Source organism: Manacus vitellinus, unplaced genomic scaffold (genome assembly GCF_001715985.3).
Source record: "Manacus vitellinus isolate BGI_N305 unplaced genomic scaffold, ASM171598v3 scaffold_1_pilon, whole genome shotgun sequence".
Taxonomy (NCBI): Eukaryota; Metazoa; Chordata; class Aves; order Passeriformes; family Pipridae; genus Manacus; species Manacus vitellinus.
In genome coordinates this window covers 52567019-52584892 of record NW_021939396.1, presented here as the reverse complement: position 1 = coordinate 52584892, position 17874 = coordinate 52567019, and the positions used below count along the sequence as shown (strand labels likewise).

Below are 17874 nucleotides of genomic sequence, written 5' to 3'. Positions count from 1 at the left end.
CTGAGATTTCTCTAGGTCTATAACAGACAGACTATCCACATCATTAAACTATTGTTTTCTTAAATAGAATTGCTGTCTGAGGATGTAAGCTTTTTCTTTCTTTTTTTTTAACACACGACAGAATTACAAACAACCTGTGACAATAGTTACATTACTTAAAAAAAACCAAACCTAATCTATATGTAATGTATGCTAATTATTGAAGCAGACTTTTTACAAAACTAATGATCAATTAACATTTTATGTTGGAACTGCATAGAATGTATTATCCTGATTCTGGAGTCTATTAAGACATATTTCTTTTCTAGTGTTCCATTTCATTAGTTGCTTTATGAAACAACTAAGAGCACTGTTTCAAAGTTCTTTTTCAAGTGATAATTGATACTTATTAATAAATATTCCTCACCAAGAACACATTAGGAGTTGGGCCTACTATGAATGATTTAGACTGATGGATGACCTTAAAAAATCCATGCTTGAGCATGAGGTTAATAAACTGAAAATATTAACCTTGTCCTGTGTATGACTGGATTTTTTTTCTGCAAACATTGCTGTGAAAACCCATTCAGAAAACACTCCACTCCAAAAGATTTGCTTCCAATTTTACTGGTCACTGATAGCACAGATAGCTTGGGTTTTTTGCTTATTCTTACATCTGGAGTGATGTGCTTGTGGTATGTTAAACTTGTCTGTCTGCCAGGCACCTACCAGCTGATCTCTCACTTTATCCCCTGAACAGGAAATGGGGAGAAAACAAGATGAAAAAGTTTGTGGGTCCAGATAAAGACAGGGAGATCCCTCGCCAATCGCTGACACCAGCAAAACAGACACAACTCAGGGAAGATTCATTTATTTTCAACTAGAAATAGAGTAGGATGGTGAGAAAGAACGACAAAACTAAAAACACCTTCCCCACCCTCCACTCTCTTCCCAAGCCCAACTTCACTCCTTCATTCCCAACTCTTCCACCTCCTCTCCCTGTTCGTGCACACTGGGGGTCATGGTCAGCCCGCAACAGTTCCTCTCTGCTGTTCCTTCCTTCTCACGCTTTTCCTCTGCTCCAGTGTGGGCCCCTTCCACAGGATACAGTCCTTCACAAAATGCTCCAGTGTGGGTCCCTTTCACAGGGTGCAGTCCTTCAGAATAGACTGCTCCAGTGTGGATCCCCCATTGGCCACAGCTCCTGCCAGAAAAATTGCTCAGGCATGGGGTCTCCACAGGCTGCAGCTTCCTTCATGGCATGTCCACCTGCTGTGGGAGGGGGCCCTCAATGGGCTGGGTGGATATCTTCTCCAGCATGTTTCTCCACAGACTGCAGGGGAAGCTCTGTCTGGCACTTATAGCACTTCCTCTCCCTTCTTTTCTGACCCTGATGTCTGCAGGTTATCTCTTACATTTTTTTCACTTCTTTCTCACAGCTGTTGCACAGAATTTTTCATGCTGTCTTAAATATGTTTTCACAGAGACACCACGAACTGGTTTGAAGTGCTCAGCTTTGAGCAATTGTTGGTTCATTTTGGAAGCAGCTCTGTACTACACAGAGGCCACGCCCACAGGATCCCTCCACTTCTCACTGCCAAAGCCTTGCCGCTAAACCAAATACAGTTCTATTTTGTGCTTTTCCAAGCAAGAAATCAGACCTGTTTCTCCCACAAGAGGGGAACTGCCCGTTAGTCAAATTCTGCAAAACTGCCCCTTAAGTTAGATAGATCAGCACTAGACAAATCACACTTGCATGCTATTCCTCCTCAAGCTTCATCTAATCCTGAACTTGACAAATACGATATTTCACTAAACTAAATTAGTTTTTCCCCTGCAATCAAATGTCTGCTACTCTATCTGTAGGTAAATGACTGCAGGGAGTTTTTGTGAGGCATTATTAAAAGAGGTCCTTAATCCTAACTGTGTTTAGTGAACACCAGAGATCACTGAACCCTTCTATCTCCTGTCCTCAGTACTTTCTAGTCTTTTGCAACTTTTGTAAAAGACGGAAGAAAGCATTCTTTTTGTATGAAAGGAAACACAGTTTGCACAGTTTCTCTGAGGCCAGAAAGTGAGTCAGCAGTAGAAAGTAAAGAGTTCAGAGCCACATAATAGTATCCAGTTACTTCACTGCCACAGTCCAGCTTTTGGAAACTGCCAGACCATAGATTCACTAACATTCATGATTATTTCAGGAATAAGTTATTATGGAAATGAATAGAGACAACATCCAGTGCCACCATGTGATTTTATTTATTCACAGACAGTGTTCCTTAAAATTGGCACCACATAGCAGAAAATATTGCCATCAGTGTCACAATTTTCACCCATCTCAATTTTCCTAGAAAGCTAAACTATTGGGCTTGAAAATTGTGAAGTGGTAAAATACTGTATTTTCCTTTAGCAAAACAACATTCCTCATGCTTAAAATATCTTAACTGCATATATGATGATGTAAGGTAGAGAAAGCAGTGATAAACTCTAAGCCACACAAGGGTATATAACTGAAGTGGCATGTTAATCACATTAAGACCTCTAGTAAAACTTGAGGAATCAAGTAAAAACTATACTTTGTACTTTGGCTTTAAACTCTACTTTTACTTTTACTGAAGAAGCTTGTGCCCTTAGTTCAAGTGCTATCTCAGGAAGACACATACTGAAATGATTTAGAAGTTGTAATTTTAGTCAGTTACAAATTAGCATATGTGGTTATCTTCACAGTTAATATTCAGAATTTCCAACACTTCCAAAATAATGAACACCTACCTCTCTACTCACTTCACTGAAAAAACTTTCAGCTCAAAGTCCTACTTTCCTTTCTCTTCCCTTCTCTTCTCTGGAAATGAATGATAGGGAAGGGGTGCAGCAGGATGTTTCCTAGAGCATATTCCAAATGATCTAAGGAATTTAGACCCTGTTTTTTCCTCTCTCCCTGGACTGAAGAGCTTGTAATCCTGTTTCTCCTGAAAGAATCAGAAGGTACAAGAAAGCAACAACTTCATGGGTTTATGAAAGGAAGGAAATGAAGTAATGATAAATTATGTAGACAAAAAAGCTACTAGATTCTTCATTCTGGTCATGAAGAGAGCAACTTTGTTTTGCCTGCAGAACATGAACAGTGCCTGAGTCAACAAGATCATGTACTTCAGTGAAAATTCCTTTTTTGGTAACTAGAGAGTATGACTTGGTGCATTGTTAGTAAGTGATGCAAAGCAACAGGCAAAAAGGGTCAGTGAAAGCAATGAGGCAGTAAATGTGTTTCACACCTTCTACGTGTCACTGCTACCAGCCTTGTCTGCAACAGTCACAAGTGCAGGTTAACTGAGTTTATGGAAAGAAAAACTAAAGCTAAAAACATCAGGTAGAAAATCTAGCTTTAGCTCTACATATCTGCCTTTAAGAGCCTGTGCTTTTAGTTTTTTTAAGTGTTGCTAGATATTGTACAACAGTTGTATATAATTTTCTGAAAGGTAGATAGAGGTTTTCTTTGCTGTGTACCATATACACCTGAAGTAAAAGTTATGCTTCCTAAGCAGTCTGTAAAAAAAACCAAAAAACAATCAAACTGGCTCCAACTCAGAGAACGACAAACTTGCCCAGTTTGACCCTAAGCCAAAACTTTCTGGAAGGAAGTTGGTACAGTAGCAAATATCATCCCCCAAATACTAAGCCTGTGAAAGAAGCAATGAAAGAATTTTAGACACAACTTCCAAGATACTTCTCCCATTTTGAGAAAATATCAAAGCTGAGTTATTTTGTTCAGCAGTTTGCATTTTGCTTTCGAGGGAGGTGCTCTGAGATGGAGACTGCTTCTCATATGACCTTCAGCGGCTCAAGTTTTGACAGTTTAAGCTGTCAAAGCAGCAACTGCTTAAAAACATTGCATACTCATAAAAAGTTGGCATTTCAGATCGCTGTTGGGTTCCCAGGTAGTGTCATTGGAAACTATGGAATGTTAGTTCTGTAACAATTGCCTCTGGCTATAGAAGACTGGAATTTGAGGCCTACACAGTTCAGACTTGTATTTTTGTATTACAGATTTTGAAGAAGCAACTTAAAAAAAGCAATAATGAACTATACAAGTTGGTTTTATTTTATTTTTTTTAGTGTTGGTGCTCCCACCATTAGTGAGATAAATATTCTTAGAAGCATTTCATAGAATTTGCTTTCAAGAAATGTGTTTGTTTTAATAGAATAAGTGGTCCTTAAAAGCTGAAAAAAGTTAATTACAAAGTCCTTGCAAAGTCAGTTAAATGCAATTCCTTGACAGGGAGAGCCAGCAGTTAACATGGCAACAATCATCTGTGCAGGGGGTGTTAAGAACAATAAAGTATAAAGCTTCCATTTTAATAAAATCTCTTTCTCATTACTCCCAGAATAGTTTATTGTTTTCTTTTGAAGGACACATGACAGTGCAGCAAGCTACAGGAATTCTTCCCTGTGAGAAACTAGGAGAGAGTCCTCCTCTTATCTGAGCAGTATGCCCTCTCTCCTCCTCCAGCAAACACTCAGAAGTAGATGGGAAACAGAAATCAGGAAAAAACCCCAAGGTTTTTCTTAGCTGTCTACTTATTTGTACTACCATTACTGAAGAGACAGGCAGAGACCCACCAAAGTTGTGTCCATCAGTCCCTTTAACATTTGGATTTAGGCTGCTTTTCATCACAACAGTGATTTGAAAGTGCAATGATTCGAAAGATCTGGCTAAGCCACATCCATAATGGGAAGGTAAAAATAAGCATATGAAGGTGAGCAATATTCCCATGTTAGTGACACTTGAAGTGAACAGAACCAGCTGACAGCTCAGAATGGATCCCATCAACCATGATGCTTCCTCTTTTCCATCCTCCTGCTTCTCTTTTAGCAGATTAGATTTTCTTCCAACTGATCAATGCAATTGATGTATGTAGTTAATGGATTCCTGTCTCAGTGGCATGGCAAGCACTGTGGGCTCCATAGTGGTCTTCTCCCTTTCACTCCCACTGCTTTCTTCCCCTGCCCCACTTGTTCTCTCTGCACCACAGCTTCTCTTACTAGGTGGAATCTACTGTCATATCAGACACATTTACCTCTATTTTTACTGTTTCCTTAACAGCTTTTAGTCTTACTAAATTTTTTCGTGAGCAAGCAAAAAAACCCTCAAAAGCCACACTTACAAACAGTGAAAGTTGGGCTTTTTCCCTTCACCAATGTGACTTTGCATTTTGATACAAGATGCCTAAGGCTAATCATTTTCCGATTTTTTACGCTGTTGAGGAAAAGCTTGCTAAAATCTGGTCATACTAACAGTTCAGTAAACATTACTTTGCTCTTTAATACAGCTTGTCTTGGGAGACTATAATACTGCAAATATTCATTTTAGAGCATACATTTATGTTATGCAAGACTAGATAGTATCCTGCTGCTCTCCCTTAAACACAGGGCATCAAAATATGCAGCATCTCTTACATGTACCTCAAGCACATATTGAGAAGTAGTGTCATCTTGTAACTGAACAGTGAAAACTATAGAAGTGATGGTTTAACCCCTGAAAGAAGCTGCAGCAGGTTACTTAGAAGACATATTTATGAAAACATGGCAGATTATTCAATACTCAGGCAGAACTGGACATGACATTCATTAAAGAAATACATCAGGTTCTTCAACTGGTATGAGGCATAATAATATGAACTTCCTGAAGATTTGAAGAAAAATATTAAGAGCTATAATGCAATGTTTTTATTTTTTACTTGTTTAAGGGAAGTAAGGCTAAATTTTAAGCTTCTGCTTAGTAGTTGCACAATCTCCAATTAGATTTCATGAGAGTAGTCAGTCACTGAACTAGGACTGAAGTTGTATTATATAGTTCCATTGTTAGCAGGAGTAAATAAGTACACTTCACCTTGTTGTACCTCAATGCCAGTTTGACACTAATACCAGCACTGTTAAGGATTAAAACAAACAAACAAATTAAAAAAAACAGAGTCCCCTTGCCCTCACCTTACAGCCTAGTCTGTTCAGAATGCAAGTGGACAGCCATGAAAAAAACCACAAAACAACAAAACCATGTTTTGATTGGTGCAAAAAATACTCCACTGGTTACAAATCATGCAAGTTTCCAAATATACTTATTCTCCATTTTGAGTTGTTGGGGCAAAAACCTGCCCTCTCTCCTTCTGCAAAGCTCTCAGATGTTAGGCACCCACCTTTTGAGCTGTTAAGAGCCTGTGAACATCAAACACTTATTTTATGACTAAGGCCTACAAGCATTCCCAAATGGGAAAAATGTTCACATTAGTGGACATCCCCCTACTATAACATTATTACAATCAAAACTGGGCAAGAGAATGCCTTTAAGCAAAAGGATCCAATATCAGAGGTGCAGCTGTGTTCACTACTCCCGCCTTGATCTTGTACACATGTCATCTTCATCATATTCACCCATCAACTGCAACAAAAATGTTCCAGTGTAGAGAAGAAACTGTCCAGCTATTTGTGCTGCATGGGATATTAGCTGAAGCACTTTCCTAGAAGAAAAGCCATTTATTTAAGAAAAAATCACCAGCAAGATGACATTACCCCTTTCCACCCACACCACCTTTATGAGTCAAGTTGATATTTTTAAAAACTCTCATTCCTTCTCACTTCTGAGCAGCTGGTCATTTTTATACCTTCTTTAGAAAAAATACTCGATTGACAAAAACTAGTTCATTCTGCCAACTGGAAAACACATTTAACAAAGCAGGCTGTCATCCTGCTAGACATTTACAAGGCTTCTGCAAAGCCACTACTCAAACTACCAGAACACCACAGAAGACAACTTTGCCTGGGAGCCCCACAGCACTTCTGCAACATAAATCCACCTCATGTCTCTCCTTTAGGTCATTTATGCAATCCTTCATGTATCTCCAAGCCACAGATCAAACTTGATTAGATATGGAGCTGAACAATCACATTACAATGGATGCCCAACAGCAAAACTGGGTGAAGCCAGATGAAGTAAGGCTGTCCAAGCTACAAGTCTTAAGAATTCTCTGTTCACAGCTATTCTATTTTTAAAAGATTAAATAAGTATCATCATTCAAATATATAATACTGTGTAAGAATCAGTGCAGGTCCATAAGCTAATATCAGGTAAGCATTGTAGGTCTGCAATATAAACTGTGGATCACCACTGTATCACAGGGGAACAGAAATAGTCATATTTGAATGGTTGTTAATTCGTCTTAGTTGTAGGTGCATCTTCCTTCCATTCTCCAAGAAACAATGGGGATATCAGTACTAAGAGCTATATTGGAGTCTCATCCCCCAGAAGTTAAGTAGGCCCTCACAAGTATGAGGCTGAGGCACTGGGGAAGAGATACACAAGAACTGGAGCTGTTCCAAACCTGGAATGGGATCGGTTTCTGAAGATGCAGCAACCAGACTAGCCTTCCTCTTCTGCAAAAAAAGGGGGGAAGATTTTCTGAATTCCTGTCTGAGAAAACATGAACCCTCTGCTGCTATTCACTTGTCCTTTGATCTTCAGCAGAAAAGACAAAGTCTTCTTCCTTCAAATTCATTTTTCCCCACTGTGATGAAAGAAGGTTTGCAGTCAAAATCCAGTGCTTCAGAAGATTAGAATACCCTGTACTTATAGCCTGGGAAGCCTTTCAAGAACACTGTATACTTATTTGTGCTTCCCTGAAATGAGCCATTTCAGCATGTTCTTCCTCCATCACACAGGCCAAAGAGCTTTACAGTCATAAGGAAAGCTGCATCTGGTACTGAACTTTTGAGCAGCTGCAGTGTGTCACTTGCACACAAGAGCAGTTGCCACTTAAGCCATGGAGCAAGTTATTTGTTGAACTGGACATTTGATCCTTCAGTTGGACACTGCAGGGAGACACCATTAGGGGAAATGCACTAATCAGATCTGGCAGGCTTCCAGTCCCTCCCACCCATGAACAACTGTAGATTTTTTAAGTCCTCTCCCTTCACACTCTGCAAGTGGACTCAGGGCATCAAAATTAGCAATCTGGAACTCATTAGCAGAGGGACCTAACATCATCTGTCTCCTATTTAAACAGCAGGCCAAGACAGGCCGTACCAGTCTTGTGTTCAAGGGTACCAAGGTTATCTCTTCTGTCACCCCTGTTCTTTGCTGGCAGACCGTTTTCCCACCTTGCCACTGGCACTTCCCTTACAGCTCAACTGTGTAAAATAACAGTGCTTCCAGAAGAACTCCACAGCTACTTCAGCTGTTGCCAGCACCACTCCTTTCTCAGCAGCTGCCCTGTCTTGGCAGGGAGGCAGAATTGTCATTTCAAACTCTCCTTAGCAGCACAAGTTCCAGTGCTGATACTCAGCTCCATAGCAGGCAGCCAGAGATTAGAGTTTGTTTTGGCTCAGAAAACTTGACAAACATAGGAACTAGAGGAGTGCAGCTGTCCAAGGGCAAACCTTTGCTTTGAAGAAACCCTAACAAAGCCAGTGTTACAGGTGGGTGTAGCCTGTAGCTGGATCATTGATGCAGTCTGACCAGAGATACCAGTCTCACCAGCTGTAGCCTGAAAGATTAAGCAAGGGACCCCCCAAGTAGAGTGGGAGAGGTCAGTCAGACTGAAAGACCAGGAACAGGATTAGCATTACAATGCTAATTAGCATACCTGCATCAAGAGAGGAGGGAATACTTAAAGATTTCAAACTGAAGACTACTTGTCACTCAGGGGAAGTGAAAACTTTGCTTATGACATATATTTCTGTCTGTCAGATCTGTCCTCGAGTAATAAAATGCAGCAATGCTACACCATTGTGTATCAACCAAAATTTGAAAAGTCACATAGAGAAATTCAGGGCTGCAGCTTAAAAAACTGTCAAAGTATGTCACCTCTGTGAAGAAGGTACCTGAATTCAGGAATCTTCTTGAACCAGGGCAGGACGCAGTTTTGACAAGGCACCAAGTTTTAACTTATTGTTGCAAACCGTGGACACGACAGGTATTATTTTGCCCCTGAATAAAACAGCATTTCCCAACAGCCAGTTCTACCAAATTCAACCCACCACAGATTAGTCCTGCAGAAGATAGTGGTCCTTGATAAGCTCCATTAGTCTGCCTCCAGAACACTTGGTTTAAGAATAGTGAGGTCAGTGTCTTACTACAGATGACAAATTCACATTAAGACAGTGTGTCATATCTCTTCCATTTTCCTTTGCCTCTACGTAGCTCAGCTGGTGAATTTGGCAGACAGTAATTGCAAAGTCCAAGCAAGCTTTAACACTAGATCTCAAATTCCTCTCATTTCATTCCCTGGAAGTCCTCCCTTCAAAGAGCTTCTTCCTCAGCCTTCTGCATTCTTCAAACAAGTGAAAGGAGTTTGGGGAAATTCTCTCAGCAAAACAAAGAGATTACACTTACAGCCTTGCAGTATATACAAGCTGATAAGATTTTGGCCTTGGGAGAAATTTAAGATTCCACCATAAAAAGCTATAGGAAGTTTTTACAAATCAGCTATGCACCTTTCAAAGGAAGATTCAGCATGTTGGCCAGTATGTAAGAAATAATAAAACTAACTTTAATAATACTAACTTTATAAACGCACCTGCTTCACAGAACCAGTAGCAAACACAGATTTTATATTAACGCATACACCTGATCAGTAGAGGCAACATACTTACCGCAATACACTTTTTGCTCCCATGAATTTGATATCCCATGAGACAGAGTAGATCTCATAGAAGGTCGCCTTGATGTTTAAGCAGCCAATAAAATCCTTAGGGTTCAGCTTGTACAGATCAAATGTGATGTTAGCTACTCCATTTCTTGTCTAATTTAAAAGAAAGAGAGACAGTTTGTACCACGATGCAGGAAACTACAGCAAGAAAATTGTGAACAATGCAGCTCTTCAGAAGAAGCTTTGCTTATTCCAGTCTTAGGGTTAGCTCTTGGTCAATTCTAAACTAGAATTGAAAGCATTAGCACAAAGAAAAGCAAATATGTATTTTATGTAATTTTGTTCAAGTCCTGACCAGGATTTTGAAGCTATTCCAAAAGGACACAGAAGTTCAAGTGACATAACACTTCCTGAATATTTCTTTTCTGTAGTAGAGCTTCTTCAGTGTATACTGAAGCCACAGGTAATGACACTGAACAGTGTTCCTACTACTTATTTATCCTGGTACTTTCCAGTTGCTATCTGAGGCAGCACAGTGAGTCTACACTGAAGCAGGCCACTAAATAACCAGGATGACGTTCTGTTTAGGGAGGAAGACAGTATTGATGAGCTCTCTTAGAGACAGCTACAAAAATATCATATGTGAAAAGTTATGTCCTCATATCAAACCCTGGCTCATAATACCTCTTTTTCTTTCTACTAAAAAGAAACACAGGGAGGGAACCACTGCTGATTAAGCCTAGGGTTTAGTAATGAGTTTTTAAGAGAAAAATCAAGGGAGAAGGAGCGTGGAAAGTCGTCTTCCACCTTAAATCCAGCCTCCTTTATTGAAAGCAGCCCTTGTCTGCTGCAGGGCTGACAGTGTGCTTCAAGAAAGGAAAAACAAAAAGAAAATAGTAAAGAGAATCCATATTTACAGAGACATCTAGTGGATACACAGGATCCTCTGCTCAGCACATTCCACTCAAGGTTAATGGCCTGGCAGCTGTCAGGTTGTTTTTTGCATGCTAAATGAAGCAATAAAGTTGCGTAAGACCGGGCTTTTTTGTACTTGTCACCCCAGCTCTCAGACAGTGCCATGATAAGTCAGACAAAGTTAAACACAGCAGTATATCATTAGCCAGCAGTTTTATGCCTGTTTTACTTTGATAGCCTCCAAACTCCAGCAACAGGGTCCCCTATCAACAACAGCTTTGGAATATGTAGAAGTACTTGGTAGTATGTCCCCTCCTAGACCCTCCCTATTGGCATCCAGAATATTTGGTTAAAGCATAAAAGAGCTGGTGCTGCACTCTAGATATTTGTGAAGCTGAAGTGGTCCTTCTGCTGTCACTCAGCACATACTGAAGAGGGGCTGCATTCAAACTTGTGCTGCTGCCATGCCAGACAGGATAGAGGGGAAAGGAGCAAGGTGGAATCACACCCTGGCTACAACTTCTTTTTTGCCCTTGGAGCTCATGGCCCAGATGCAGCAGGTTGATAAGCCAGTGAGATATCCTGGGGAAAAATGTCCAGACTGCCCACACTGCAGCAGGAGACTGAGAAAACAGGGCCACAGAATTAAGCCATATGTGTACAAACATACAAATGGTATGTCTGCTTACAGCTCCACAGGTAGCTCTGCACCTGGTAGAAAAAATGATGCTAGCTTTCTAGCAACAACCATGTAAAGGAAAGACAGTTAGGAGTTTGACTATGTTATTAATGTACAGATGACTATTTCCCCACAAAACCACTAATTGGACATTGAATTGATGTGATTAGAAGGCCAAAGCTAGCGAGCTTCAATAGTTCTTAAAACATCTTGAAGCATGTAGACTAACACAAGGTTCTAATGCCAGCTTTTAGCTATTTGTAAAATTAAACACAAGCATTTTTCTAAACTTCACTAAATTACTACTACATTCAAAAGACAGAGTTTGCTTTACATTGCTTAATTTGGCCATTTTTTATGCTTTAAAAGCTAGTTTTTAAGGACATTTACTCCATGAAGTTAAAAAATACAAGGTCCTAATTTTCTTTATGTTACAAAAAGTAAGTAAAGAACAAAGTTATTTCTCTAAAAGCAGGGTATTTTCCCTTCGATTCTTTTCAGTTGTAATGTTTTATTTCAATTCCTCGTAGATCTTTGCCAACAGAATATGTCCAAACAAGGGAAAATAAAAAATATGGACTTGATTTTTCACCCAGGAAGGCTCAACAAGGAGTTGATACCTTGACTTCTTTGGGGTAATTTTTCTTCCTCTTCTGCCCTCTTTCCAACAATTTTAGCAGCCACAAACATTCTTCCATCCACTTCTACTCAAGTGAGAGAGAAGAAGTCAACACTTACTGGTGCCCATTTCTGTCCTTTTTCTAGAACTATGAAGTGTGTATTATCATCCAGGGACTTGAAAAACTCTTCTGTGTCCACAACTGTGCCATCTTCCTCTAAAACCAGAGTAATTTTTCTAGCAGATATAAAGAAGGAATCTAAAGTCTGAAAAAAAAAATCAGTACATTTTAGCATTCTAAAGAGAGCCTATCATTTCATATTAAGATTTGTTTATTTGACACAGTCTCCCAAACTTCCCCAGTAATGGTTTTTAGAAGAAAAAGTCTGTGGTTTTTCTTTCTGGGACACTGTATTTCACTGTAAGTTTCAGTCAGAGTGGGGCTGTTTGCTATACCTTGCTGATGAGCTCTTGCAGACTGCTTGCAACAATTCCTTTCCTCCTGCTTCGGGAGGCATTGGACACACGGAAAGGTCGCCCTGCAGGCACGAGAGGAGGGAACAGGGCCTGTTTTGTTATGGCTCCTACAGATGCTCCCATGGATATCAAAGATCTAAGACAAACAAAAATTCAACACAGTTATAAAAAAACAGTCATGTCAAGTTGTGTCAGAAGGAGGAGGACTGTTGAGTTCAATGACATAATCACATTATATGAGTAATTCACAGATCACCTTAGACCAGTGGAGCTTCCTTTCAAAGCTGAGTACTACACAGCCCTACAGATATGTCTCTGAATATTTCTCTTTTGCCCATGGCATTTGGAAGCACTTTAAAACAATTTTAAGCAGATGTGGGCCACCTCTAGCTCAGCTGACATCAAGGCCACAGTCGCAGTGAAGCTGATGGGTTTTAATACTGAATTAAAAAGGCAGCAGCTCTTACTGCATTCAGTCACTTAGATTATTCTTTTTACCTGCAAGATAAACCTGCAGTGAGATAAATAATTAGTTGAAAGTAACCTTATGTGTTAAGATAGGAGTTTCCTTTAGGAAGACTGAACATATTACCCATATTCAAAACACCTACTGTCAGAATGCAAGTGGAGCTTTTCAATATAGTTATGCTTGACTTACAAACAGCCAAGGCCTTTATCTTGTAAATTATATCTACAGCCTATAAAACTTGAGTTTTGAAAAACACAAACTAAGACTTGTTTGTGCCCTAATGTATCAGAAGGAGTCAAATGAAATGAAAGTTAAGATCCAAGTACATAAATACATGGTGTTGGAGCAGGTTGTTGCCAGAGAGGCTGGAAAAATTCAAACACTTTTAGAAAGATGTTTTAGATTTTCTGGGCAATTGCATGCTTTAATAGTGACTGCTTACGTTTGGTAAACCAAGCACACAACACTGGTAACTGCCTAGTCCCACAACAAGGTACAGACCTGCTCTCATCTATATTTAGTGCCACTTTTTTTGCCAAGTGCCGTTGGCTAATTCAGTAATCAGCTTGCCAAAAACGATGCTCTGCCTGACACCTGGAAAGAAAGGATTGATCTCTACATCTTTTAAAGGGAGACAATATTTTGCCTGCCACACCCCTGGACTTTATCTCCTTTGCTCCTTAATACTGAATTGCTCAGGGATGGGAAAGGGATGCATCCCCATTTTGTTCTCCCACATAGGTGTAAAAGGTCAACTTTATGTAGGAAAATCTATTCTCAGACACTTTCACTGAAGGTAAAGGGGTGAGCTGGCAGCCTTTTTCTGCAGCCAAAGAGTGAATACAGGAATTCCTAGAACAGCAATGGAATGGTGTAAAGTTACTCAACTAATAATGTCCCAGTCACATCTTTTTCAAAAATTCACACCGACCCCAGAGACTAACTATCCTTTCCAAACCTCTTATCTGGTCTTTAAGCATATTTTTTGAATGCACAGAAAGCAATTTTTGTGACTGAACAGATTCAGATTTCAGCAAATAATTTATTTCCTGCTCTCATTCTGAGTCACTGTTCAGGCTATTGCCTTTCCTTTTTACACCAAAATTTCCCTTCTTCAAAAACTCTTTGGCATTATTGGAGCTTAATTTTTTCAAAGGAGGAAAATGAGAACGTTCAACAGTTTTGTTCTAGCTTATGCTAACATCTTCTTGGTAGTGTTGTCTATACACTAAGTCCCTAGCTTTCAACATTTGACATATATATACACATGGCTGATGTAAATCTCTCCCCTTCCTGTAACAAAGCTGGTGAGGATGAGCAGTCGGCATGGCTTTCAGGAAACAAGCATTGTTTCAAATTAAAGAGCTAATAAGCACTATTCCTCTGGAGAAGGGTCAAGACCAGGGAGGAGGACAAAGTGACAGTAGCACTGACAAGGGCATTGAAGCTCCACAGAAGGGAAGCCTGCTAGGACAGGGTGTTTGTCAATCTCGTTGCTGACTAAGTTAATAGTCCCCCCATCACCCCACTGGTCTGTGGGCAGCTTGCATTCTGAATCACTGAGTCTCTTCCTCAGACAGGAAGCCTGCTCATCTGCCTTGGGGCTGGGGACACCACAGGGCACCCTGATGTTAGAAAATGCAGCACTCAGGTTTCAAGAGCTTTCACAGCTAGTTACATCTCATTCCCTCTTACACATTTGAAAATCTGTATGTAGAATAGTTACTTGAGTGATGTATATGACAGTACCGCCAATTTTTTTTTTTTTTTTTTAGGGACAGTCAATACCAGACCCATTGAAAAGTTTGCTTTCCCATTACTTAAGCCAAGTTGTCATTCACAAAAGACAAAGCATAAGGTAAACAGCCAAAACACACATGCCAGTACAGAATGAAAAGTGTTAGGGGCACAGCTCATGGCAGAACTCAAGCTAACAGGGTTCACCTCAGGCATTACCACAACCCACTATGCAAGCCATATGTTAAAGCTCTGAGCAGAAGTTCCTAAAGGGTTCAAGATCAATCACCTCACACTGCTGCCTAATTCTATCAGATTTAAATAGTCAGAGACAAACCCCCAAACTAATCAGATTAATAAACCAGGACTTTCATTGTCTCCACCAGACAGTGACTGAACAGGAGTCGAAGTCTTAAGAATTTATTTAACATTGAAGATATTACACCTACATTTTGATCAAACCTGTCAATATCATCTTTAAACTAAGGCTACTTATGAAGCAGTGAATGTGAGCTTTAGGGCAGGCTGAGGTTTCAGCTAATGAGAAGTATTAGGAGACAAAAGCCAGTATGATTAAATAAAGCCAGATAAACAGAATGTGAACTCTTCCGTTTCTGGGTCAATTCCTGAAAGCTTGGGTTTGTGTTTGGGTTTTTTTTTTTGTTTGTTTGTTTGGTGTGCCACTCTCTTTCCTGGACTGCAGACTCAAATAGGCCAGCCTACACTCAGGGCTCCTAGAAAGATCCCTTCTTGTTTCAGCTGTCCTCAAAACCCAGACAAACCAATTCCTGATGCAGGGAATTCCTCTGCTAGACTGGAGTTACCAAAAATAATTTCCTATTAAAACCTGATCAAGCTAAGTCAAGAAACAAGTGGTGGAAAGAAACTAAGGTATAGTTGGTTTCATTATAAAGTCGAGTGACATGTTAGATACACATTTTTTTTATTTTTATACATATATTTTTATTATTCTTTAAAGTTAAAAGAATCAAGTCCTAGCTCTTCCCTAAAAGAAGAGAAATCCTATATCTGTGGAAAACAAAAATACATTTTTAACTGAAAGATCAAATATCTTCAAAATCTACCATCTTACCTAGTTTGTTTTAGATAACTACAACCTGCTAAAGAGGGACTCACAGATACTGCTACAAGCATTCACTGTAATGTCAAAACTGGTGGAAGAGATTAATTCATTTTTCTAGGAGAATCCAGGGATTAAAAGCCTGCCTTGAGCCCTGCACACATATTTCACTATTTACCCTTGGTTGCAACATGCCCCATATGTTTGTATAAGAATCTCACTCATAAAAATCAATGTTGCACAACACAAGTGGTTCCAGGATATGGCACAGTTTGCTTTTTAGGTTAGGGTTCACTGGCAAATGGCAACGTCAGGAACAGTGAAGTAAAAAAAAAAAAAAATAAGGAAAGGGTCAGAAATTAGTCAGGAGACTTAAGGTTCAACTAGATTGCAGCCATGGTCTCCCTAATTAAACAAGAGCTGTGGAGATACCAGAACCGCAGGTGGCAGCGGATGCATTTTTGGGTAGTGTACAGAACTGTACCTCCATGGATGTGGCTGACACGCCTGGCACGCTAGCGGAGGCCAGGGGTTGTGGTCATGTCACCGAGTACAAGCGGCTCCCGGCTACATGGAGGCTCCGCTCCTGACTCGCCAGTTCCTGGCACACAGGCGGCAGGCTCGGATGCCGGGATGTGAGCGCATCCCGTCGTTGCGCCTCAGCAGGCAGTTTAAACTGAAAGGCTCCTACTTGCGCTTCCCTCAGCAGAATTTCAGCCAGGATCACAGAATCAAGGTTAGAAAAGACCTCTGAGATCATCGAGTCCAGCCTTTTACTTAACACCCTGTCTACTAGACCATGGCGCTGAGTGCCACATCCAGCCTTTTCCTAAACACCTTCCAGGGACGATGACCCCACCACCTCCGCGGGGAGCCCATTCCAATGCCCAATCACTCTCTCTGTCAAGACTTCTTCCTAAAGAAGGATTGCAGGGCTGCGAGAGCGTCCCGACTTGTTTCTCCCACTCAGGGCCCATCAGGTTTAATCCCCCAGGAGCCCCGCCCGCCTTGGCCGCCCTCGCACCGCGCTCCCAGTGCGCCCTTTGCTCCCGAAGCGCTAGAGCCGACAGAGAGCTGTTCAGATTGGGCATCCCCCGGCAGCCAGACCCGTCGCCGGGATCAGCGTGGGAAGCGGGGGTGGAGAAGGGGTGTGGGTATCCCCGCACTCACCGCAGCAGCGATATCACGAAATCCCACGCCACCTCCATGGCCGGTCCGGCCGCGGGGCAGCGCTGGTCACGGTGCTTAAGTGTAGCGGGCGGGGCTCCTCCTCCGGGTGGAGGTGGCCCCTCCTGGTCCCGGCTCTTCCTGCCCTCCCTCACTCCGGGGGCAGTGGGAGCCGTGCCCTGGGAAGAGGGAGCACTGCCCAGACAATCCCGGCTGGGCTTAACGCTTGTCCACAGCACCATGGCGCCAGCGGCGGGGATGCAGGAACAGGTGCGAGGTAGCGCACTTTGGGAAGGAGTATTTTTTCAGGTGCTTTATAGTTTACCTGGGAAAGGAGCGAGAAGGATTTTGTTCGGTGTGTATCGGAGGTGCATGCTACATTCTGGCTAGCTACAGCTAATATAGTAACAGAGCATTAGAGCATTAGAGCAAATCAACAGATTAAGTATCTCAGCTTCTGATTTTAGAGCCTGTGAATAAGCTTACAGCTCGGATTAATGTTTACAGTAGCTTCAGTGAGGGTGTTTACTGTTACTCCTACAGGCAGGAGAGCAGCGACTTCTGTTCACTACACAAGTACCAAGGCAGTATTTCCTGTTCATGTATGTCTGTGAGCACAAATACGATTCTTTTGGGCCCTGGAGCCAGGATGTTGTTTACATCTATCGAACCACTATTGCATAGGGAAAACATTGAAACCCCTGAGCATTGAAACCTGCCTCTCGGGCAACAGCCTGACCTAGGGCCAGCATCTGCACCAGGAAACTCTGCCACGGCTGATCAGGGAATGACTTCAGAGGCCCTTGCCACCAGCATTCAAGTTACCCCCAAGGTCAGGAATAATTAGTTATCTGGTTACCTGTATTGTTTTTCCCGAACTAGCCTGTTTAGGGCAGGAAGAACCACTCAAAGTACCTCTTACTGTCCAGGTTTCTTTAGCCTGAAGGCTGACATCTGCTGGATGTCTTCTTCAGTCCTCAGCTTTTGGGGTCCTTATCAGCTAAGGATTTTTCTGAACAGGTGAGACTCCAAATGTCTGGAGGAGGTGGAAATTTTGGTCTTGCAGGAGCTTAGTTTTCCTCTGGCCACGTGCCTCTTCCCAAAGGTCTTTGTAGA

At 41.3% G+C, this 17874-nt stretch overlaps 1 protein-coding gene across 5 annotated transcripts; it reads right to left on the bottom strand.

Annotated features, from left to right (window-relative positions):
• Positions 1-886: 886 nt before the first annotated feature.
• CIDEA (cell death inducing DFFA like effector a) lies at positions 887-16882 on the bottom strand. Of its 5 annotated transcripts, none has more exons than XM_018081820.2 (6): positions 13442-13591; positions 12284-12440; positions 11947-12093; positions 9619-9767; positions 6332-6488; positions 887-4285 (listed from the first exon to the last, which is right to left on the bottom strand). In XM_018081820.2, exons 1-5 carry the CDS (start codon positions 13510-13512, stop codon positions 6356-6358), a joined length of 657 nt encoding a protein of 218 aa, XP_017937309.1. In that variant the 5' UTR covers positions 13513-13591; the 3' UTR covers positions 887-4285; positions 6332-6355. The 5 variants fall into 5 exon arrangements, with proteins under 5 accessions (XP_017937309.1, XP_017937299.1, XP_008923813.1 ...); XM_018081810.2 differs by lacking the exon at positions 887-4285 and adding an exon at positions 5678-5892; XM_008925565.2 differs by lacking the exons at positions 887-4285; positions 13442-13591 and adding an exon at positions 16762-16882 and having other exon boundaries at positions 5678-6488.
• Positions 16883-17874: the final 992 nt, after the last annotated feature.

What these genes read in the sequence shown, in the direction of transcription:
- CIDEA (XM_018081820.2), bottom strand. Translation starts at nt 13,512, where the DNA reads ATGTGGGAGAACAAAATGGGGATGCATCCCTTTCCCATCCCTGAGCAA. An exon ending in AGTATTAAGGAGCAAAGGAG is followed by an intron (nt 12,441 to 13,441) that starts ATAAAGTCCAGG and finishes TGTTTGTCTTAG; the next exon opens with ATCTTTGATATCCATGGGAG. An exon ending in AAGGACAGAAATGGGCACCA is followed by an intron (nt 9,768 to 11,946) that starts GTAAGTGTTGAC and finishes CTTTTAAATTAG; the next exon opens with ACAAGAAATGGAGTAGCTAA.